Below are 25,289 nucleotides of genomic sequence, written 5' to 3'. Positions count from 1 at the left end.
ATGGATGGAAGAATAGTATATAACGATACATGTAGCCGTGCACTGATAGACAACTTAAGTCACGAGTATCGTATACTATTTTATAGCAGTGTGACATAAACCCGCCCTGGATGCGTGGCGGGCGAGGGAGGGGGGGCGTAAAGGGGGTTCGGGGGGGGCGAAGCCCCCCGAGGGATGAAATAGTTATTTTAAAAGTAACACATACACTATCAATATATGTTGTGTCGTGTAACATCAACTCGCCTTTTTTTGTATCAATTCGGAATTTATTTTTTTTAAGATTTGATTGAATGATTAAACGAACTTACTTGGAAGTGAAGTTCTATCATAATTGTATGGAGCGCCTCTTCCGAGAGATCAAAATGTAGTACCCCTGCCTCACACAAATTTCATCACACTTTAAAGATCGAAAAACAAAAGACTCGCCGTCATTGCAGCGATACTCGATCTTCTCATTATTTCAAAGATGTATCGTAACCTATAGGGAATCTTTATAAAAGATCAGGGTTAAAAAAAAAATATTATTATTATATATTATTATTATTAAAAAATTATTAAATATTATTATTATTATAAATATTATTAGTTAAAAATATATATATATAGACCCCTCTTTTTTTTATAAGGGAGGGAGATGATCTCTCGGAAGAGGCGCTCCATACAATTATGATAGAACTTCACTTACAAGTAAGTTCGTTTAATCATTCTATTGTATTTCGCGCCTCTTCCTCGAGATCAAAATGTAGCTGTTTAACGTTGGTTACGAACTATTTATATGAAGCGAGATATTTTCATAGCTTCTTTATTAAGTTCGAACGAGAGTGATCAATCACAACAAATTAATAACAAATCAATAACATAATCATTTTGAATTCAAAACTGTTAACGCAAATTCACTTCTGTCAGTAAGGATTTCTCTCTTATAAAATCTAGCAAAGACCAGAGATCTCTCTGTCCAACCGGTAGTTTTCCTAATACAGTCTAAACTAACTCCGCCTTTTTTTTCTGTTAAGGTCGCCGCATGCCTAGTGCTGTAGGCCTTAAAATAGCTCACATCTATACCACTATCTCGCAATGTTTCTTTTATCCAGCGACTTAGTGTAGCTGCCGAAACCGCTTTATGTGGCTTTTTAATTGAAATTAAAAGATGATAGTCAACACCTCTCAGATCCTTGGTCCTTTTTAAATAATCTATTAAGGTAACAGCTGGGCAGATTAATGCGTCCTTTTTGAAGAACGGTAACACCAAAAGTGGTTGTGCTCTGTTTATACCAGAGGTTTTGATTCTTTCTGTGATTTTTATTTCCAACCGGTCACTTCTTGTTAAAATATTTCGGATGTCGATGAGTGTCAAGGTCTGCATACGATGTCCCGTGGTTAGTGCTAAAAGTGTAGTCAATTTATGTCTTGCAACACCCTTAAAAAATCTCTTAACTCTGTGGTCTACACCTAACTCTGGACCGTATAAAAGAGCGATAGCCGAACGAAAACTATTTAATGATCCGTATGATGTCCCGCCGTCGTATTCTTTCGATAAAAATTCAAGAATTTGTTCAACCGAACTCTTCAATGGGTCTGTTTTCCGTTCATGATTAAAATTCCACCATCTTTTTAGCGCTGTTTCATATTGCTTCAGCAACGACTCACATAGCGACGCCATCAAAATCTTCAAACTTCGTTCCGGTACTGAACGGTTCTTCAGGGCTTGCAAGATAAGACTCCTGCCACCAGGGAAAGACTCTTCTACAGAGGTTTTCTGTTCAAGGATAACAATAAATTAAAGTCGGCTTTAAAAATAATGGGCTCAGTCTCAAGCATCGATTCGAAAATCGGGAACCAAGGCTGTGCACGTCAATTTGGTACCACCATTATTCCTCTACACTTTTCTAGCCTTATTTTTTGAAGCGCGCGGAGAATAATAGAGAAGGGGGGAAACGCATAAAAGAAAAAATCCCATTTCACTGTGAAGGCATCAACGGCCCAGGCGCAAGGGTCTTTTTCCATGAGATATATCTCGGGCATTTATAATTAGTCTTAGATGCAAAAATATCGATTTTCGGACTCCCAAAATTCTCAACAATTTCATCGAAGGCTTCGTTCGCTAAAGAATATTCGGTCTCCGTCTCTAACCTGCGCGACTCCTCATCCGCCTCGCGGTTATCTTCAGATCGTATATAAGACACGAAAACCCATATATTCCGACACTCGCACCAATCCCATATTTCTCTGGCAACGTCATTTAATTTTGGAAACTGCACTCCCTCTTTCTTGTTGATATAAGCCACAGTTGTGGTATTATCTACTCGCAAAAGAATGTCACAATCTCGTAAATGATTCGCGAAGCATTTAAGGCCAAAAAGCGCGGCCTTTAACTCCAGATTGTTAATATGAAGGGACTGCTCCTCTAAGTTCTAGAACCCATGAGTTCGCTTACCCGAAGAAAATGCACCCCAGCCCGAGAGCGAAGCGTCTGAGAAGATCTCGATTTTAGGGTTAAATATCGATATATAATTTCTCGCATTTTCGATATTACGGCCCCACCAAACAAATTCCTCGTATAAATTTGACGGAATTTCCATTATTCTCTCGAAATTTTCTTCATTACGTCTAAGCGCTAAAAACCTTGTTCTCTCGAATTTTCTCATATGGACTCTTCCACATTTTAATGCCGGACAACATGACTCTAATGTCCCAATAAATGATGCAAAATCTTGAATTCTACAGCGCTCCGACGTGCTGAATGTCTCAATAAGGATTTTAGTTTTATTCACTTTCTCCAACGGAAGTTCGACCGACATGTGTACAGTAGGGTGGTTCAAAAAAATCGACTATTTTTATTTCTTCAAAGCCCGGGTTCCAATTATTGCAGTGAGGTGAAAAATGATGCCTGACAAAATTTGAGCCCTTAAAAAAATTTTTTAGAGGTCGCTCATCACGATTTTCTATTTTTCATTTAAATAACACGGGGAAGACGTTACTAGCTGCTTTTGAATTTTATTCCTCGGCAACGGATGAGGGTACGGCAACGCCCAAGGTGGTTTTTTGTAGGGATTTAAACGCTCTATAAAAAAAAGTCTCTTATCGTTTTACGCTAAACCTACTCCTACAAAAGTTATTCAACGTCAAAATTGGCTTTGAAGAAAATTTCGACATTTTTTCACTTTTCCGGCGAAACTATCGACCTTGTCACAAAACGCTGTGGAAACTTTTTCGGGAATCTTGTGATTTAGTATAATATCGTGTTCTTAGATTATTACAAAATTGAATAATTTATAATAATACTACATTACGAGGTTATTCTTAGAGGAAAACTGCAATTTCCGTTGAGTGAATCGTTATATTAACAAAAAAAGTTCCAAGTTCCATTGAGTCATTAGGTAATGCTTATTTTTAGTGAAAATTCCAAAATGCATCGGATTTTTCCACCGTCCATTTATAATTTATTTGGGGCATTAATTTTTTTTTTCTGAAGAATGCAACATAAATTCAGATTTAACGTTATTTGAATTAACCCGGCGTGTGTATACTGGGACTTTAAAGGAACAGTCGAAATTGCGAACTCAAAATTCTTTCTTGCCGATAAAAGGCAGGCTCCGTTACCCCCCCCCCCCCCCCTAAAAAATCTAGGTAGTAGTAGGGACTAAATGCCTGAGGGACCGCCGGTTCCGGCAGTTTACCTAAAAACGCCAGTGAGTGTAAGTCGCTGCCGTTCTCTGAAAGGGTCAGTGTACACACCGCGTCAGTATTTTCGAAGGTAAGTGGATAGTGTTGTATTTTTCGTTTTCCTAGTTTTTCAGTTTTTTTTATACTGAAATGAATGTTGCATGTATTTGATGCTGTTGCGGCTTTTTTTACGAACTTTAACCTCGATAAAAAAACTTTTTTTGTATTTTTGCCGTATCAATCGGTTGTTTTTCCATTCTTTCTAGCAGTTTTTCAAAATGGGTGTAAGGAGCTCATCCCAGATAATGGACAGTTTACATGACCGTCGTTCCCAAGAATTTTACAATCAGGAAAGTGAGAATGAATCCGACGGAGAAGAGATTCACGACGACATACCCAGTGAACAAGATGGCAACAAAGACCACGATTTCAATTATCATCAATATATCATTCCTTTGTATTTTGAATAATAAAATTTTTTTTGTATTTTTGTATCGTAAAATTACCTTTTCGTTTATTTTATGACATGCATGAATCCATAAAATATTCCCCATTTTCAGGTGCTCAAATAATTCAACTTTTTGGAACCCACACAAAAAACACTATATTATTTTAAAAGCTCATAGTCTAAGCTACAAAACCCTAGAACCGTTTTTTTTAAACATTTGTTTATTTTGGAGTTACGAATTTGTTAACAAAAGTCCGCTTTTCCCACATTTTAGACGATTGTTTCATTTTTATTAACAACGGTTTTGAACTTTTGACTTAGGTAGCTGCAGGGTCATGTATAGTAGACACTCCAATAAGTAACCCAGAATTTTTTCAGATTTTTTGGAAGCCTACAAAACCTTGTAAACTCGACTGTTCCCTAAAGTACCCAGTATACACACCGGGCACCGAAAAATATAGTGGACACACGCCGCGTTAAGTATAAATTGAAACGTCTAATATAATTGAGTGGAAATAATGTTTGGAATACTGGATAGCTCTACAGTAAGGGCTATGAACCATTATTCCAAACATCATTTCCACTCAATTTTTCCAACTCAATTACATTAGACGTTTCAATTTATACTTAATTCGAATAACTTTGAATCTGTATTTATATTGCATTCCTAAAAAAAAAAATGAATGCCCCAAAAGAAATTATAAATGGAAGGTGGAAAAATCCGATGCATTTTGGAATTTTCACTAACAATAAGCATTACCTAATGAGTCAATGAAACTTCGAACTTTTTTTGTTAATATAACGATTCACTCGACGGAAATTGCAGTTTTCTTCTAAGAATAACCTCGTAATGTAATATTATGATAAATTGTTCAATTTTGTAATAATCTAACAAGGAAAGGTACTTTAGTGTCCGCCTCCGATTTTGATAATTTTTTTCTATGTTATAGTCCATCCAAAAATAAGAGACACGTATTTTTTTTTATCGGCCGAAAGTTATTTTTAAGGGGTGAAATCAACCCTCAAAGTTCGGCATGTTTTGCGTCTGGTAGAGTGTTTCATATAGAAGCACTCAACCGATCGAAACGAAACCAATTGCAAAATGTTTGGCATGTCAAATAACCCATGACATGTCCATCTTCTTATGCACCCTTACGGCCAAGGGATGAACCACCCCCGAATGTTCAGAATTTTTTCGTATAACAAAAACTTACAATCCGATTTTAATAAAACAAACGCCATTTTGCAGAGCAAAAAAAAATAAAATCGACGTGTTTTCGGGTTTTCCTCAGATCAAAAAAATTAAGGGGGTAAAACACCCTTAAAATATCAAATTTTGTTTTGAGCACTGGCCCCTTCCAGTTTTAGTATTCTTTTCATAGAATGTAGCTTATCAAAAAATAAGAAACACGTATTTTTTTTTATCGGCCGAAAGTTATTTTTAAGGGGTGAAATCAACCCCCAAAGTTGGGCATGTTTTGCATCTGGTAGAGTGTTTCATATGGAAGCACCCAACCGATCGAAACAAAACCCATTGCAAAATGTTCTGCATGTCAAATAACCTATATGACATGTCCAACTTCTTATGCACCCTTACTGCAAAGGGGTAAACCACCTCCGAATATTCAGAATTTTTTCGTATAATAAAAACTTACAATCCGATTTTAATAAAAGAAATGCCAATTTGCAGAACAAAAAAAAATGGACGTGTTTTTTGGTTTTCCTCGGATCAAAAAAATTAAGGGGGTAAACCAGTCCTAAAATCTTGAATTTCACTTTGCGAATCGAAATGTTTACAATCCAATTCATATGGTTCCTTTATCATTGCGTATCGACTTATATGTTGAATAATATTTATTTCACATATTCATTGGCTGACATCATAATCGTATAGGGAATCGAATACTTTGACATGCTTTACGTGAGAAGTGTTAGTTTTCGTTCTATTTATATAAGTTTCTATTTTGAATGAAACAAAATAAAACTCAAATATCGAGAGCCGCATTGACAATTCCCCGCCCAGAAGGCAAACAAATCTGACTCAAGCCTTGCCATATTCTTATCCATATCAAGAATCGCTATAGCGGCTCGTAGCCATGTATTCTTAAAAAAGCCAGCTCGCTCAGCCTAATGCTTGAGAGATATCCGAAAAAATAAAAAAATCTGTTTTTGTGATGATGTCAGATTAAGCCACCCACTCAAGATGAAGAAGCTAAAACTGACTTTATATTACTCCAGAAGTTTAGTTGCTGTTTGATTATTTATCTATCACTATCCTGTCCGCTATTGTGAATAACGTATTGTCATGAACATGTCTATCAACCCAATGAACGTAATAAGACTGTTGCTTCTTATATTTGAAGTAATGAACATTCCTAACAGTCCTGTTAACAATAATGAAGTGGAATTGAAAGAAAGTTTCGAGAGAATTCTGAAGGCTTCTATGGCAGAGTTCAATCGGTTAGAAATCGTGGAAGATACGACATTAGATTTTCAAGAACCGTTTAAAGATGTCATAGTAGAACCTGTAGAACGAAAACTAACACTTCTCACGTAAAGCATGTCAAAGTATTCGATTCTCTATACGATTATGATGTCAGCCAATGAATATGTGAAATAAATATTATTAAACATATAAGTCGATACGCAATGATAAAGGAACCATATGAATTGAATGTCAACATTTCGATGCGCAAAGTGAAATTCAAGATTTTAGGACTGGTTTACCCCCTTAATTTTTTTGATCCGAGGAAAACCAAAAAACACGTGCATTTTTTTTGCTCTGCAAAATGGCATTTCTTTTATTAAAATCGGATTGTAAGTTTTTATTATACGAAAAAATTCTGAATATTCGGGGGTGGTTCACCCCTTTGCAGTAAGGGTGCATAAGAAGTTGGACATGTCATATAGGTTATTTGACATGCAGAACATTTTGCAATGGGTTTTGTTTCGATCGGTTGAGTGCTTCCATATGAAACGCTCTACCAGATGCCAAACATGCCCAACTTTGGGGGTTGATTTCACCCCTTAAAAATAACTTTCGGCCGATAAAAAAGAATACGTGTTTCTTATTTTTTGATAAGCTACATTCTATGAAAAGAATACTAAAACTGGAAGGGGCCAGTGCTCAAAACAAAATTTGATATTTTAAGGGTGTTTTACCCCCTCAATTTTTTTGATCTGAGGAAAACCCGAAAACACGTCGATTTTATTTTTTTTTGCTCTGCAAAATGGCGTTTGTTTTATTAAAATCGGATTGTAAGTTTTTGTTATACGAAAAAATTCTGAACATTCGGGGGTGGTTCACCCCTTTGCCGTAAGGGTGCATAAGAAGATGGACATGTCATATGGGTTATTTGACATGCCAAACATTTTGCAATTGGTTTCGTTTCGATCGGTTGAGTGCTTCTATATGAAACACTCTACCAGACGCAAAACATGCCGAACTTTGAGGGTTGATTTCACCCCTTAAAAATAACTTTCGGCCGATAAAAAAAAATACGTGTCTCTTATTTTTGGATGGACTATAACATAGAAAAAAATTATCAAAATCAGAGGCGGACACTAAAGTACCTTTCCTTGTAAGAACACGCTATTATACTAAATCACATGATTTCCGAAAAAGTTTCCACAGCGTTTTGTGACAAGGTCGTCGATAGTTTCGCCGGAAAAGTGAAAAAATGTCGAAATTTTCTTCAAAGCCAATTTTGACGTTGAATAACTTTTGTAGGAGTAGGTTTAGCGTAAAACGGCAAGAGACTTTTTTTATAGAGCGTTGAAGCGCTTAAAGAGTCCCGAAACGATGCGTCTATATTTTTCAGAATCAAACTCCTTCTAATGAGCGATTCTTCTTGTTGTAAATCTGCAAGGATTCTTGTGATACTCCCTGCGGTCTCAATCAGTGTCAACTTTTCGTCAATATTTAGAGATAAGGCTACTGATGTTAACCTTGCCAACCCCGCTAAGCACGCCGTGATACGACCCTGCTTTTCAATTATACGCTCGTCTCTTTTTGAGACGACTTCCTGAGGCAAGCTTTTACTTCTGGATTAAGCTTGGACGGATCTATAAATAATGCGTTCGCTGGCGGGGGACATTTTTCTAAAAGAGTTTTCCTTTCCTCTGTAGGTAACCCTTTTTTAATAATATCCTGAATTCGAATTGAAAAATCGGAATGGATAGGAGGTACGAATGCCCAATCCGGTATTATACGAGCTGCGATAAGTTGCAGCACTTCCGCATCTAAGGCGTGATCTGCATGTCACTATTCTTCATCGAAGCCGATGGTGGGGCCATGGATAATGAAGACTTCGACAATTGACCCCCTGGAGACTCACTTAAACCCGGCGTTGCCAAATCAATCGCAGTATCATTCGCTAATACAACCTCTCTCGAACGTTCGCTTTCATCCTGATTTTCTCTATCTGATGATAGATGATTCGGAGAGTTGGAACGACTACAACTCGACGGACTAGAACGGCTGTAACGACGACGCTTTCTACTATTAGATTGACGTCTATGATGCTTACCTGTCGATAAACAAAACCAGCCATGAATAATTCTCCTGGCAAGGAATAGTATAAAATCTTGCGAGATTTTATAATAATATTTCTCTTATTTCCAGGTTAGGACCTCGCGAGACACCTGACAGTTTAAACCTCACTCGGCGGAATAATTTTCTTTTCCGACTACTCGATGGCTACGTGTCTTGCAGAGACCGTGTTCTATATATAGAACTATGAGACCTTAGCTTGCAGAGACTAAGGTCTCGGCCAAACGAGTCACACTGCCATTAAATATTTGGCGTGTTTGCTCTCAGATTCCGCTGCTTTAACCTACAACAGAAAGCGAACTCATACTCACTACGATGTTTTCTTTTCCCATTAAATCTTCCTTTCAACATTCTTTCTAATCTCCTAATCCTTTTTTCCATTCGCCTATCCTTTCCTCTTTCGTTCTCCGAGTCTATCTCACTATCCTTTTCCATAATTATAATTTCTTTCATTCTCGTCGAAAAAACCGTGTGACGTATATGGCACAAAGAAGAAGAATGAGAAGATCGAGTATCACTGCAATGACGGCGAGTCTTTTGTTTTTCGATCTTTAAAGTGTGATGAAATCGGTGTGAGGCAGGGGTACTACATTTTGATCTCGAGGAAGAGGCGCGAAATACAATTGAAGAAAACTAGAATACATTTGTTTGATACACGTACATTTATTCTGTTGTATGCTGATGTATACTATTTTATCGTATATAAATTTTAAAGTAGCGATAAAATATTATACAATAATAATCTCAATACACGCCGCAAGTTAAGGATGTTGAAGCGTATCTTATGTTAAAACTATTTTCCAACTTTGCACATTAAAATATTTTAAACAGAAAGCTTAAGACAGTATTAAACTTCTGGCGGGATATGCCGATGATTCACCGTCGTGAAATTAAGTTATTTATTGTTGAAATTAGCAATTTTTTGAAAGCTCCCATAAGAGCCCATGTTTAACCTTGTCATTTTCAACAATGAATATCTCGATTACTAGGCGGTGAAACCTCTCCAAATTTTTCACACATAATTAAGCGCTATTCAAGAAGATTCACGTAAATTTTCAATACATTAATTTGGAATGATAAAATCTAATGTATTTTTTGTATGATGTCTTATATATATCGCTTCAACTTCCTTAAGCACTGAACAAAAAATAAACGAAAAACTGGTACGCCATAATAATAGTTTTGACGATTCATATATGTTTATTTAATAATAGACATAAACGTAGGTGAAACAACGGGATTTATATCAATTTTTTAAACTCATACAATTGAAACTCATTTAATTATAATTCAACAAATTCAAACGATTTTTTTCAACCGCTTTCGTCGGTTTGAACGGTCTTATCCCGAGTCGTGCATATTCATTTGACATTGCAACTATTAAATGTAAGACTGCCGCTAAGGCCATTTATGGTATATTACAATTATTAAAAATATAATTCGGTTTAGGCACCTTCTCATCGGTTGTAACGGTGTGATTTTGAATATTATTATTATGACGAATTCTCAGTAAGATATGGAGGGAGAAACATGAAACGGGAAGGAGAAATGATCTCCAAAAATTTAGCGACAGTCTTTGATAACCTCTCACCGAAAGAACGTATACTCATCGTCAATAAACGTAATCTCAGGTACGAAGAATCGTCTCGTCTTCGATTTTCCGAACTCCCAATTATTCATTAAGGCGATTCCTCATTCTACATTCTATTCAATCATCGAATACACATAAAAGATAAGTATTCGTTTTATTACATTATATCAACTGTAAAAATCTGAAAACGAAATATACTTTTTTTCCTATTGTACTTAAAGCATTGATTATTATCCATATATTAAAAAAATATATAAATCAACGACAGAATACAAAAAAAAATTGTTACACGGTAAAATTCTGAAAATACCTGAACATCATTTTTAACAATGAATATTTCAAGTTACTACATAAATTTGAGAATGTATATAATTGAAATTTAACTTACTTTTTCGCATAAACATAGTGAATATTTTGCCCATAAACTCGGTGAGGCATATTTTGTCGATAAATGCGCAAAGTATGCCAAGATTACGTCTTCGCAAAAAGAATTGGATCTATTCTCCTTGCGTCATTTCTTAAATGCGTTATACGCAGCTGTATATAATTTTTTTGATTTAGTGGACAACAAATTTAAAGTCACCGACTTCGCTATTTCTTTTATGGCGTCCGAAACAATTTCATTGATGCCATATTTACTAAATTCACTTTCGGAACTGTTCATTTCCGAACGAACGTTATAATTTTCGCACGACAAACTATAGGTAATCGTTTCGTCTTGATTTCATTCTTATTTTTTCTACAACATGAATCTGTTTTCAGGAGAATCGCTAATCTGTCCCTCCTTGTCATTTGTTCGCTGTGAATTTTCAAGCTTCAAATGACAATTGAAATTTTTTTCTTATATCTTTTATGCATCTGTGAAGTTAGTCGATTGATTTTCACACGGTGTAAAAAAGGGCTATTTAAGTCACGGAAAATCGTGCGTAAAGTGTGGGTTTAGGTCACACTGTGCTATAATTAGTACATTACGATACGTGTGACTTAAGCTGTCTATTATTGCACGGCGTGAAGTTAGCGCCCGAGCGTACGGCGAGGGTGCTAAACGCCGTGCTATAATAAAGCAGCTTTTCACGAGTATCGTATACTATTTTATAGCCCGTATGACATAAAACCGCATTTTAGTCACGCTTTTGCGTGGCTAAAATGCGGGTTTAGGTCATGCGGTGCTATAAAATCCATTTACTCACAAGAAAACGTATTTTAGTGTATTTTAGTAGGTAGGTATATTTGTTTGTATAGAAATACTCAATCAATCGAAACGAAACCAATTGTGAAATGTTCGTCATGCCAGTTTACCTGTTTGACATACTCAACATCTTATCCACTCTTATTATTGCAAGAAGACAAACGACCCCCTTATACGATATTGTAAAATCCTTTCTATAAAGAAAAATAGTGACTCTGAAAATAAAAATTGACGGGGTGAAACACTGTTAAAATCTATAATTTCGACTTGAAGCACAGAGAAGTTTTTTTAAATTCAATTTTATATAATTTTATAATCATATGAATTTTATCAAAATCAGAGAAGGTCACAAAGTATCTTTGTCAGCTGAAGATTTCGTTATCAACAATATACTGTTTATTACGTTTATCGAAAATAGTCTGCAGCAAATACGAGAGTACCGGCCATTCCACAGATTCCTATTATTTATACGAATCTAAATTATGGTTCCAAATGGTTTCGGAGAGAAGAATGAAATTCGACGCGATATGGAAATTACGTTTCTGGATAAACCGAGCGTCATTTTTTTCCTCTTGCAGAAGTTGCCTAAAAGTTACAATAGACTATTTTTTTCAAATCATAATCGCAAAATCCAACAATGTCGGTTTTTCATTAAAAATGAGGGGAAAAGTGCGGTAAAGTGGAGCAGCCAGGCAAAGCGAAATACCTCCCCGAAAAAGAAGAAATTTTGTTTTTTTTCCGAAAGATGTAGATGATCAAATTGAGCTTTTCCATCTTCCGGAAAACATGTTTACTTTTTCGGGGAGCCGAAAAAGTAAGCATAATCAATGAAGTTCCTTTTTATTAGTTCAATTTATTAAATTTTCTATTTTCGTTTCATAAAAGTTTTCGACGTTCGAAATATTTATTTCTTGCGCAAGCAAAGTCCGGCTCATTTCAAAATTTTTTTTCTTTTCTCTTCAAAGAACACCTTTCAATAGCTCCAGTATCATAAAATATGGCACCTGTCCAAATTTCAGCCCTTTATAATATTTTTTAGAGGTGGCCCATCGTGATTCTCTGTTTCCTATTTAATTAACCCGGGGAATGCATCACTGGCGACTTTTGAATTTTGCAACTTGCGGACGGATCAATGTAGGATGATCCCCAAAACAAATTTTTGTAGAAAATCGAATACTCTATAAAAAAGGTCTCTTGTCATTTTGTGATAAATCCACCCTTTCGATCGTTATTCACTGTTAAAGTTGAACCGATGGTGGATTTTTAATTTTTGACACTTTTCCAGCGAAGCTGTTAGATTTACCATAATACATTGCAGGAACTTTTTTGAAGATCACGTCATTCTCATACAAATTATTTCATAAAAAAATTTAAATTGTCATAAATTAATAATTTACCGCCTTTTGAACTCGTTGTTTGAAGGAGAATAGATATTTTCAATGAGTGGGGTATGAAATGAAATGAGTGGGGTATATATAATTTGACAGTATGTGCTCTTGAAAATCTGCAAGCGTACACATAGAAACGAATTAGCATGATAAACGCGATATGAAAAAGAGAATGTTTATTTCAAATTTTTTTTTGAACAATCTGGGAAACGTTGGCGTCATATTTTGTGATACTGGAACTATTGAAGGATGTTCTTTGAAGAGAAAAAAAAATGTTGAGGCACCCTAACTTTTATACTATAATGAGAGTATACAGGAAAATGCGCTAAAATTATCATGCTCAACTATAAAGAACAATCTCGTAAGTCTCAATGTAATACAACAGCACAATCGTTAAATTTTTCTGTTAGATATTTTTTAGTTTTTGAACATCAATCCTTCTTCTTCAATTGCTGAAGGTGATGGGCGACGAGACTACTGTCTTGAAAGATTTTTTGGTTGTATGCAGTCATACGTAAAGATCGATTGACAGAAAATCTTTTTGTCATCTACAAATCGATAAACATGAAACATAAAGGGCCATTTATTCATACACGAGCCAAATGGCATCTTTGAATTGGCATGAAGGTAGGTATACGAGCGTGGAGTTTGATTGTTCGAGGAAATGGAAGTCACAATTGACGATACAGTGGATGGGCTCTGTGCTCGATCAAGTTGCCCATTTCCCGGGACAAAAGCGCGTGCAGTCAGCATCTGATAGTCGGAAAATTACTTCCCTCGTCGTCGCACAAGAGGCAGGCAGAGGAGGGAGAGAGAGAGAGAGAGCGGGAGTAGAAATTCAAGCGTATCGAGCAATTTGGGTAGGTACGTATGACATTTCGGCTCGCGGATTTGACATTCGTTACCATTGTTCTTAGAAGTGTTATACCCGCGGCCATGATCTAAAACGCATTTTGCATTGTGTATTCCCACCAGCCGCGGCCACAAGAAATTATGTTCGTCAACATTAACTACGCCGATGGCAGAGACAAAAATGTCTTACCATAATGGATTTCTGCATCCTCAATATACTATCGACTATCGATTGGTTATTTAATATTTGAAAAATGTGAAGAAAATTCTTTCGTAACCGAGCATGTGTTTCATTAAATATTTTACGTTGATATATATTGTTATTATGCTCATAATATGCATGCTTCCGTGGATATTGAATTCCTATTCGTCTTTTAATCTTTTTGGTATTGGTGGATTTTCTTTATGAGTCAGTTCATTTGCTAATGAACATGAGCTCCAAACTTTAATAACCTGCATTGCACTATATCTACAAATATTCGCCCGGGGATTTGCATCGAAGCTTTGAAATCCGAAATGGATTTAAAACGAAAATGTGAACTAGCTGCTAGCGAAATTCTAAAAGGTGATGAGTGCAATGTCAACGTAGTACCGGAATATTAATCAAATGTTTCTGCGATATATTCGTGCAATATGGAAAGATTGAAAAACAGCACTACTACAACATAGTAATATCCTTTTCTTTTAAACCATTCGTATAAACACAGTAAACTCAGTTATTCGGAGCTCTTTAAAATTTGTTAATAGCATATTCGCTCCTAAAAAATACTCTAATTTGGGAAAAGCCCACTTAGCGCTCGGAAAAGCACAGCAGAAAATGTGTAAAATGTAAAAGAAATTTTCGCAGCTCCAGGTAAACAAAAAATTTGGGTTTTTGTAGACAGGGATTCGTTATTTTTTGAACTGGAAGAGACTCTGACGCAGCGGTAGAGAACAAAATGATAAATGTGGAAAAGAATAACGAATATGGAGGCAGTGATATCGTCAAAAAAAAAAAGCAAAAAGCAGGAGAATTGCGGAGAAGTTGTTACCTCAAGTAGGGTATAAAAGCGAACTGAAACGATACTCAAATAAAAAACTTCGGCGAATCACTCCAGTTTCATTCAGAAACGTAAGAGTATATAAAGACGTAGATATTTCTAACGAGAAGCTACATTAGTTGAATATGTATCTTTGAAAAGCAGGGAAAGTAAGGAAAGCCGAGAGGGGAAGCGAAGATCTCGGGTTCCTGAATATTATCGATTTCCACTGAAATATTCTTATCTTGAGGCAAATATTCTCATAACGTTGAGCTTTAATGTCAAGCTTTTACATAAGGCTAAAGCTGACTTCGCGTTACAACCTTTTGCCGCGAGTCCTCAGTGATAAAATAATACGATCAAAAACCTACGCGATCGTTCAAAAGTTTCTGGGCCATGCAATCGTAGTTCAAACTATCTTTATTCTTAATAAATGCCAACCTGGATCATTCACTTTTATACACTCCTATGAAGATAGCAAAAAAGGTAAACAAAAAATGGGAAGAATAAGCCCTTTGTGTGCAGGGAGCAATCGTGTTATAAATTCTAACCTCATTTTTTTTGGGTCTCCGAGCGAATGTATTCCAATGAGTTTCATTTTGAACACCAGATTTCCATGATAAATTTGGAGAAAAATAAAGCTTTTGAAACTCTTGAACAATCGTGTACATACATAAAAAGTAGCAGCGGTGGAATGAAGAAAAACTCGGAGTGATCTGATTCAGTGAGGAAAAGTCGATAACTATAACTATTAAATACAATGCGCCTTTTTCTCTTTAGGGAATTATAGGGTACCGGTCGAAAAAAGGGGGAGTTGAATTGGAAAGAAGAGGAAAGATACACGCTAACAGAAATACGACCGAATTCTTTCGACGCCACTTTTAGAGCTTCGAAAAAGGCACGTGGACTTTGAACTTTTCTCCTTTCCTTGGTACTGGTTTTTTTTTCATTATCTACAATGTAGAAAACTTTCGACGCATGTAGGGGAAATTGGGGTAATTCTGACCGGATTAGGGAAATTGATTAACAACCAACAACATGATGAAATTACAAAATAAATTTTCGATCTATTTCACTCCTTGATATCTTGTTTATAATTTCCAACATAAATTATAACTGATAGAAAAAATAAATTCTAGATATTTAGCAAAAAAACAGCCCTCCGTAAATTCAGATTTACCATGAACCTCCGGGGTTTTCCGGACGGCCCTTGGGCTGAATCTTGATTGTATTAGAAATTGCTACACATATCGCAAACATATTTTTGACTCGTACTTTCGCTTGTGCAAATGTGAGAGCCCACATTTCAAACTCGATTCACATAATCCATTATTTTGTTTTTCAAAACAAAAATAACTTTTTTACTTTCACATCGTTCACTGCTACATTTAAGCACAACATTTATGCATAATATCATACGTTGGTGTTTTCTTTAATATGTATTTACGACGTTACTGAAATATGAAAAAAATCAATCGATATCGAGTAATAGCGGAACGTCTGGAATTTCTCTAAACAAGCCATTCGAAATTACCCCAAACTTCGCAATTTCACAAATTAATTAATAATTAAAAGACAGTAGGGCAAATCTAAGTTTGAACTGCGTTGATGATTCTTATATGGAATAAGGATATTAAATTTATTTTTTAATAATATTGAAATCGTTTATCCCGTAGTTTCATCAATTTATAGAAAATAATTAGATCAAAATGTACGAAATTTTATGATCGGTCTTACCTCGAAGAATGTAAATCACTCCGCTCCTCGAACAATATGAGAACACTAAACATCGATAGGGCGATCGCATGAGTTCAAATGCGTGAAAGTGGGAGTTTTGGAATATACAGATATTGCGGTGTCCGATTTACCCTGCGTCCGGAATTACCCCACTCTTCCCTATATATGTAATATGTATTCGATGGTACTTTTTTTTTCGAGCGGAATCGTGAGCGAAAGGAAGGTTGAATCAAAGAGTCTGAAATCAATTAATTCCAATCGATCGAAGATAGAATTCTTTATTAAAGATTCAATCAAATGCTGTATTTACTGCAGCCCATCGAGAAGAAAAAAAAGTAAATGAAATTAGGAAAATGAACAAAAAAGCTCAAGTACGTTTCTTCGTTCGCCGACGAATCTAAAAGGAAGGATGAAGATAGAGGATTAGAGCGGAATCATGCGAAAAAAGAAGAAAAGAAATAGTGAAAAAGGACTGAAGAGCGAGCAGGTGTTGGAACGAATAGGAAAGCAGAGAACATTGCAAGGATCGCAAAAAATACCACAAAGAATATAACAGTGCCTTTATTAGGAATATCGTCAAAAAAAATTAACATGTTTCATCAATGCCGACCAGGAAAACGAGAATCCTTAAAAAAATTTTGGGGAATCTGAAAATTATGTTAAGTGGACAAAATAAACGAAATATCGAGAATTCATCAAATATCGAATTATTCAAATGCGAATCAACAAACTTTGTAAACAATTCATTTTTTCTAGTGGTCAAATGAGTTTCTCCACGTACAAGGTTTAATGAAGTTTGGTGAATATGATTCTCCCGTTTAAACGCAAATTTTATACATAGAAAGTATTTCGAAGAAATTACTTTAGTTTCGTACTTCAAATACTGTGTCAATATATAAATACATTCATATTTATAAATCAAAATGGTTTCTGGACGAAAATATTTGATTCGTATTGCAAAGACATCTCAGGAGCTCTGAGCAGTGATAAATCTTCAGTTCTTCTACGGATTCTATGCGTCATTTCCAGCTGGTGTTTTCGATACGAGAAAGAAAAAAAACCGGTAATTGCAAATCCGATAAAACTTGCGCAGCCCTACTCGGTGTCCCTATTGTAGTCGTTGTCGTCGTTCGCGACAATTCTTTGCTACAATAACATGCAGCCTATATATTTATATATATTTATATGCACTATGCAAGGACTCTGACATCTTCAAATGATTCTGCCATTCCAAACTGCGCTCAGTGAAACGCGCACTCAAATATCTAAATGTACGAGCCACGACTTTAATTCCAGAATGCGGAAATAACGACTTGAATTCTCATTTTCATGATGGAAGCAACTTCTATCGAACTGCACCAAAGCATTCCTTCTCGGCTTCCAATTCACTCGAAGAAATTAAAGTATTTTACCAAAGAAATTAGCAAATTCATTTCCCGTCTTGTAGCTTTTGATTTAAAGACTAAATATCCTATTCTTCGTGTTTATTTGTATGAATACAAGTTATTTAAAAATTATACATATAATCATCAAAGATATAAAAATTTAGATAAGTACAATAATAATAATCATACAATAAGATGGCTTCCCGTACATGTACAATGTTAAAGCCAATGGTTCGATAGACAAAATGAAAAAGTTATCCTGAAGTTTTTTTTATCCCTTTTGTTATGGATTTTATTGTACAAGAAGGATGGACAATAATGACTAATTGCGCACTTACTTGAAAAAATACGTGTCGTTTACGTAACCGAAAAATGGAACAGTGTACGTGAGCATCCAGATATTTCCACCTCCGCAATCGTAGTACGGCTTTGACCAACGTCCATCTTCATATTTGACCGTCAATATTTCGTCCTCTATGCGATTGCTGTGAGCACTCTCGTTGTGGGTGTACGTATGGTAGCCTGTAAAACGATAATCATCGATCGAACATTTGAGCATATCGTGTTAAAACAATCACGTGGTATGTTAATAAAGGTAACACAGAAAAAAAGTTTTTCTTTAAACTGCGTGGGACGACAAAACGAAGCTTGAAAATCGTTTGATTGAACTTTCAACATTTTACGACACTTCCATAATAAAACTGTATATAGTAATGATTCCAAAACATTCGATCGAGATATCACGAATGCAGTGTAGTAAAGATTTTTCGAACCATTTTAATCAACTTTTTCAATCATTCTTTACTCTACAGAGAAGAAAGGTTTTTTTTTTAGAAACGTGTGTTTGATGGATATTTTAGACGAACAATGTTCGCTGAAACTCACGGTACAGCTGAGAATGAACGAACTGTTTCGAAATGAATTTGACGATACTGATAAATATTCCAATCAAATTTTGATTAATTTTGTTTTGTATGGTTAGCAATGATTGTAGTGATTTTGCATTGTAATTTGATGTAACGATAGTTTGAAACTTATTACAATTATAGCTCGTCTGAGGCAACAATACGTGAGAGTCAACGTCAGCGAGACATTTTCAGGAAGGAAAGGAAGGTTGGTGAAGGAAACTTATAAATGAACAGTCTGCCATAATGGAGAATAGCAAGAGCGAGCGAGCGGGAGAGAGAGAGAGAAAGGGCAAAAGCTCGAAAGCTGGATCGATGAAATAAATTATTTAGATGACGTATAATGCAACCGCAGCCAAAAGTAGCAACTGAGAATCACCAGGACGTCAAAGAAACTTTTCCTTCGCTATCTCTAAATGGCTCTGAGCAAAGTGCACGAGATATCAGCTTCAGACATACACGCGCAAATTAAAAGAGTATTATTATTATTACTATTATTATTAATAATTCTCGAATATTAGGTTCTGAGAACGTCACGATATCCTGGAATTATTCTATTGAACACTTTTTAATAATCTTTTTAACTATTATCTAGTCGGGTGTTTTGGGGGTAGCACAAATTTTGTCTGGACTGTTGGACAACGGTGAGCATATGTATTCAAAACATTGAAAAGAAAAAAAATCCAAATCCTTGTCGTGAACTAGAATGAAATCCAATTTAAATTGAATTACTCAAAAAATGTCAACGAAGAGTTAAAATTTTAATTGATTTGAATGCAAATCCATAAAAATTCGTTTTCGAGAAATGGTCCATGAATATATTGTCAAATCTAACTCGCCCTTTTTGATTGACCGATGAAAATGACAAAGAAAGGAGACATCTGTGTTTCTTCACACATTTCATGTGGTTATCTTTACTTATCCACCCTCAGCCTCAACACAAATAATTGCGAATTCATAAGTTTGATCTAACTTTAACGAGTGTGCATAAAAGCACCAACGAGCGAGAATAACAATAGGTTGCATAAAGGGAATAGAGTTGATAAAAACGTATTGATTTCTGTGTGCAGGGAAAATTCATTTTATCAGTTGATTGAAATTTCGTAATGGTACCTACTGAACGATCACATTCTATTTGATTATAACATTGAGGGATTAGTTTTCGAAAATGTGTTAATTCTCCGACATCCAATTTCTTAGTTTAATCAGGTGATTTCCAATGATTATTATTTATTTAGGTTGATGGTGTCATTCAAAGGGTTTAGGGTTTCTATAGAAACTATAGAAACATTCAACAGAAGAAGAGAAGAGAAAAATTTAGAAACTATAAATTCCATTCGACCATTGGTTCGGTATATAGCCGTATTGAGGGTATTTTATTGATACGAATTGACAAAGCAACGACACGTGCCCGCGAATACCAATTGTCACGAAGAGAATTGAGATACCGACATGGAATGCCAAAATAGCGGAGCACAATTGCTCGCATTGATCGAAGAGGATGAAGTTCGAGTGCATTGTGCACCAAAATAATTTCACTTTAATACGGAACGATGGAATCTCATCCCTAATGAGCCATTCGTGATGTGAAATATTTCAGTTGTAAAGCACACAAATTACACGAGCTAACTATTAATAGTGTAATTAGCGCATAACTTGAAGGACTCTCGATTTAAATTGCATTCAACACTGCTCATTGAATTTTATTTATTAAGAAAAGTTTGAAATTATTTGAATAAAGAATACAAGACAAAAAGTTCGAATAAATGTGACAACGCATCGATCGTCGACGATAAAGTTCGAGAAAATGCTCCGAATGCTCCACATGGATGAAATTTTTTGAGGGCCCTCTTGTAACGCGAAATCCTTTAAAAGAAATTGAAAACATATGCTTGATTGGCGAATTTTGATTACCTAACGTCGAATGTTCTTGAAACTAGGATGACTAATAGTTCAAAAAACTTTCTAAGAAACACAAAGGTCATTTTTTACAAAGTTACTGTTCACATGATTGAATCGATTAAATCATAGAAAAATATACCAATACGAAAATAACCAACGATTAAAAACAAAAATTTCGGAAATTACATAACTTTTTTTTGTTAAGTCGACAGGAAAACGTTTGAATTTTATGAGGCTGGGAGTTGATTTCTCCAGGATTGTTATTCCCCCTTTAAAACTTTAGAAGATCTGATTGGCTTCCGCGAATTCCATCTAAAAGGCTGGGTTTCATGGGCAATTTCCTCCTTCATAACACCGAGAAAAATTGGCCTACTGGGAAATAAGAAAATAACGTGGCAAAGTGAAGAGTGGTTGTGGAAATTGCATCTGGTTTTGTCGGACAAAGCGAAAAAACGTTTTCAAAACCGAAGGTAAAAAAGCAGAGAAAGTAGACTAACCAAGAATTTCCGTTTTTTCTTTTGAACCAAGAGTTAAGAACCTGTAAATATGTGCTTTCTGATTTTCTTTCTTTTGTTTTTAACTGAAAGGTAAAAATGTTTTTCCACCTTGTTCGCTAATTTGGAGCCATTTTTCCTTCCTCTGTACGTATATTAATGCTTAATCTTTAAAACAAGAACCTGGAATCACGAATTAAAAAAAAAAAATGCTTTTATTGGTAACAAAAAATCTTCTCTTTTTTGATATTTATCATGGAAGCAGAAAATTCAATAATTCCAGTATCCTAAGCCATACGGTGGTGTATTTATAACATTCATAAAAGCTTTTCCCCCGACCCTCTTTATTTGTTTGAAACAATGGCGGAAATGAATTCTGAATAAAAAGGCAAATATATACCGAACCGAAAAATAGTACTTCCGCTTACGTATTTCGGCTCGCCTCCCGATAAAGTTTTACCATCACTTTTTTTCGATCCATGCAAATCTCCCCGAAGCTGTGTATCTGTGTGCTGATCCCACAGTAAAAAATTGTGCAACGTTGCTATAAAATACACCGATAAAAATCTCTTGAAAATATTCGTCATTCAGTGGCTTACGTTGATAAGGTATTCCACGTTACAGACCAATTTCAAAATTTATTACTATATTTTTCGAAATTGAAATGAAAAGCGATAAATAAAATTTCGTCGGCAGTGCTATCCGTCTTCACTTTGGGACACCTTTTTCATCATCCAGCGTTCTACTCTAAGCATCATTGCTGTTTTCGAGTGATCGAGTCTCCGATCGACGGGCCAACGAATTGTATGCGCTGTGAAATAACAGGTGGAATGGTGTCTATTAAAAGACGATGCATTCTGTTTCTCTCGAAGTCGCATTGAAAATTCATACCAATGAGAAAGAGTCGATACTTTACCACGAAACTTTTGACGCGGAAAGTCTTGTACATATTGAATAAATATTTCTGTACGCAGATTTTTATAAGAGCTACGACATGGGTAAGTTATTAATACGATTTACGAATAATGTGCGTTTGCACATCGCTGACTCGAGATCACGAGCTTCGTTTCAGCAGTTTTTCTGCTCTAATTTGGTCGTCATGGTCGTCGAATGAGCCGGAAAAAATAGTAGAGCGAAGACATCCACAAATCTTCACCCTTGTAATTCAATTTTTTTTTACCCTCAAAGAAAGTCTCACAGGATCTCAGTACTCTATAAAAACGATTATTTAAAAAAAAGGATGAAAACGTAGTGAAGAAGAAACATTAGAAAAAAGTAGAAGGTACGAGATATAATGGCAGCTATGCAGGGTTGTGATGTGACTGGGGCGCTGATACTTGGTTGTATCTATGCAGAAAGGAAAACGATACTTTTGCCCAGTTCGTTTGGTTGTTCAGAATCGAGGATATGGTGAGAAGATTGATGGTAAACGTAAGACGTAAGTTCCTAATATCGAAGGTTTCGTTGTATGCCGTGTTCCAGGAAAGCTTTCGAAATACGAGGGAAACTAAAAAAGAGAGCGAGACGGAGAATGGAAGAAAATAGGCCGTCTGATGCTTACACACGTAACACCCACATGACGATTTTCTGTGAGTTTCATGGCCTCGTACATGCTCGGATGAAAATTTACGAGGTCGCTTTATCAGAGTTTCCACACGTCGTCGGACCTAGAGAGACAAAATAAGGGAAAGGGAGCCGGCAAAAGAGAGAGAGAGAGAGAGAGAGAGAGAGAGAGAGAGAGAGAGAGACAACAAAAAGCGAGACAGATAACGAAAAAGAAAGAGAGAGCACGATCAAGAAAGAGGAAATGTGGGAAGGAAAGAGACAAAATAAGAAAGAGGAAGTACGATGAAGAAATAGTGTGCGTGAATGCTCAAAGAGGGTCACGTTTCCGCTCGCGAAACTCTTTTCACCGTGTTTTCTATTTTTTTTTCGCACTACTTTCCGTTCCCATAAGCTATTATTCTCTCCCTTTCTCCCCCATTCTCTGCTGCTCTCTCTCTCTCTCTCTCTCTCTCTCTCTCTCTCTCTCTCAATCCCTCGTCTATTCCAATATTCGCCGGCTATTGGAAAAGTACGTTTGTCTATAGGATACGCGAATAGAATAAAACATAATAAGGATACACATCAATGAACCGAAAAAGGAATACCTGTGATCTCAACATCATCGATTCAGTTTCTGTTCACTCTTAACTCATTTTCCTGAGGAAATAATTTGGTCTTATTGACTCCCGTTTGATTGATGATTTATAAATTTGTAGAACTTGCTCAATTATTTCAAGACACGTTTTTGCTCGTATCATTACTATTTTTTTTGCTAGCAGTGTGGTAAATTGAAAAAAGTGCAATTGATAATCGAGTGCTAAATTGAACGAATTCGTTTCAGTGTACAGTATTTCAATAATAACTAAAATTATTAACTTTAGCGACCTCCATTATTTCACTGTGACATACGTGGTACCTAACGATGCTGTTGAAAAATAATATATGGGCAGATCCATTACTTTTGGACGAAAGTGTGCGCACTTAGGTCAGTGATCTTGATGCTGATTTTTTCTTTGAAAGTACATCAAAAATGGAGATGATCCTGAAAATTTGAGCCCGATTCGATCAAACCCGGCCGCTCGAGAATTTTTTGAAATTTCAAAAGGGTCAGTTTTTTAATCATTTTCAAAAGTTTGTATTTCAGCTACTATATCACTTGGAAATTCAAACGGCATTCTTTTCTGTGACCGCCCTACTTTTAAGAAAAAAATATATATTAGTGATAAACTCAAATCCGGCTCAGCTGGAAGCTGTCAACTAAACCACTGAATCAACAAAATATTAACTGTTTTTAAAATTCTCCCAAACTTACCAGTTTCCGAAGTAGAGAGTTAAAAAACAGCTGCTTTTTTCTGTGAGGATATATTCTGTTGATATCTGGCCTAATTTCTCTCGATTGCCTCGATTTCGTTACTGTAGAGCCTTTTAAAAATGATCGATTTTTCAAAAACTGCTATGCTGTCATTTTTTTCTCTGAACAGCAGGCGCGCGCACGCGCGTATTGTTCGGTGTGTAAAATATATCGAAAGTAAAATAAAAATAAAAATGATAAGATTTTAACGCTTATCGCACATACTTCACGTTCTAATTCGCGACAGTTAGATTTGGACAGCACTCTATACGAACAGCCCAAAGGCTCGATGTTAAAAACTGAACACGCAAAAAGAATTGTACGTTCCTATCAACACCTGAAGACAATGATCCATGACTTTTTACGGAATCTTCATATCAACAAAAGCGAAACAGTTAATTAAAAAAGAAAACCTGTTCATGGAACAACAAACGATGGCAAAAAGAATATTCAAAACTTAAAATATACTGGCCTCAAAACAACAACTGGTTCGTTTTAATTCACAAACATTCTCATAACTACACCATTTCTCATGTTTTTGTTGCCATCATAAATTTATTATTCTCCCATCAAATACCAAAGATATTGGTTTATCGAAAAAAAATATTTTCCCATTTTTATTCCCTAGTGAAAGTTGTCGATGTGTAACAGATAGCTTGACACAGACAGGGATGTCCAGTATATTTTTTGTTTCGTTACGAAATAGGTACACTCCATTTATTCTAGCTGGAAGGAAAAAATAACGATATGATTTTTATGATCGTTCTTCTGAAGTAGCATATACAGCACCATATAGTATGTGAGCATGATATCCAGCTCTCAAAATGGTTGAGCTACTTTACGAAGGTGTATATATTCGTGAAAATGTTACTTCACGAAAGGTGTTCGTATATACAGTCGTAACACAGTTGCAAGTTTGTTCGAGCAAAGTTGGAAAATTTGCGCGTATGAATTCACCAATTCAAGTTTCGTGCACGAACGAACCCCGCAATACACAAATGTGTAGTTTTTCCATGTGGAGAAAAAAAAATAAAAAGAGAATATTTGACATTGACAAAAATTTGTAATAAACGAAGACATTAATGAAATTTCTCCAAAGTTTGAAATTTTCAAAAAAACAACAACAGGACTATTTCAGCAACGTTAATTAATGTATGTTATTGCGAAGACTTGAAATAAAAGAATCCAAAACGAAATGAAAGGCGAACAATTTTTTTGCAAATGACAAAGTTAAAAGATTCAATTGTCATTAGACTTCCATTTTTGAC

The 25,289-nt window shown here is 35.6% G+C and overlaps 1 protein-coding gene across 1 annotated transcript in view; it reads right to left on the bottom strand.

Annotated features, from left to right (window-relative positions):
• LOC122412618 (probable G-protein coupled receptor 158) overlaps positions 1 to 25,289 on the bottom strand; it is a 229,737-nt gene that overhangs the window by 124,015 nt on the left and 80,433 nt on the right. The window contains exon 2 of the mRNA XM_043422300.1: positions 18,163 to 18,346. Coding sequence (XP_043278235.1) covers positions 18,163 to 18,346 — 184 coding nt within the window. The remainder of the gene's footprint in view (positions 1 to 18,162; positions 18,347 to 25,289) is intronic.

The sequence above is a fragment of the Venturia canescens genome, chromosome 6 (genome assembly GCF_019457755.1).
Source record: "Venturia canescens isolate UGA chromosome 6, ASM1945775v1, whole genome shotgun sequence".
In the NCBI taxonomy this organism is placed as follows: Eukaryota; Metazoa; Arthropoda; class Insecta; order Hymenoptera; family Ichneumonidae; genus Venturia; species Venturia canescens.
This window is presented reverse-complemented; position numbering and strand designations above follow the sequence as displayed.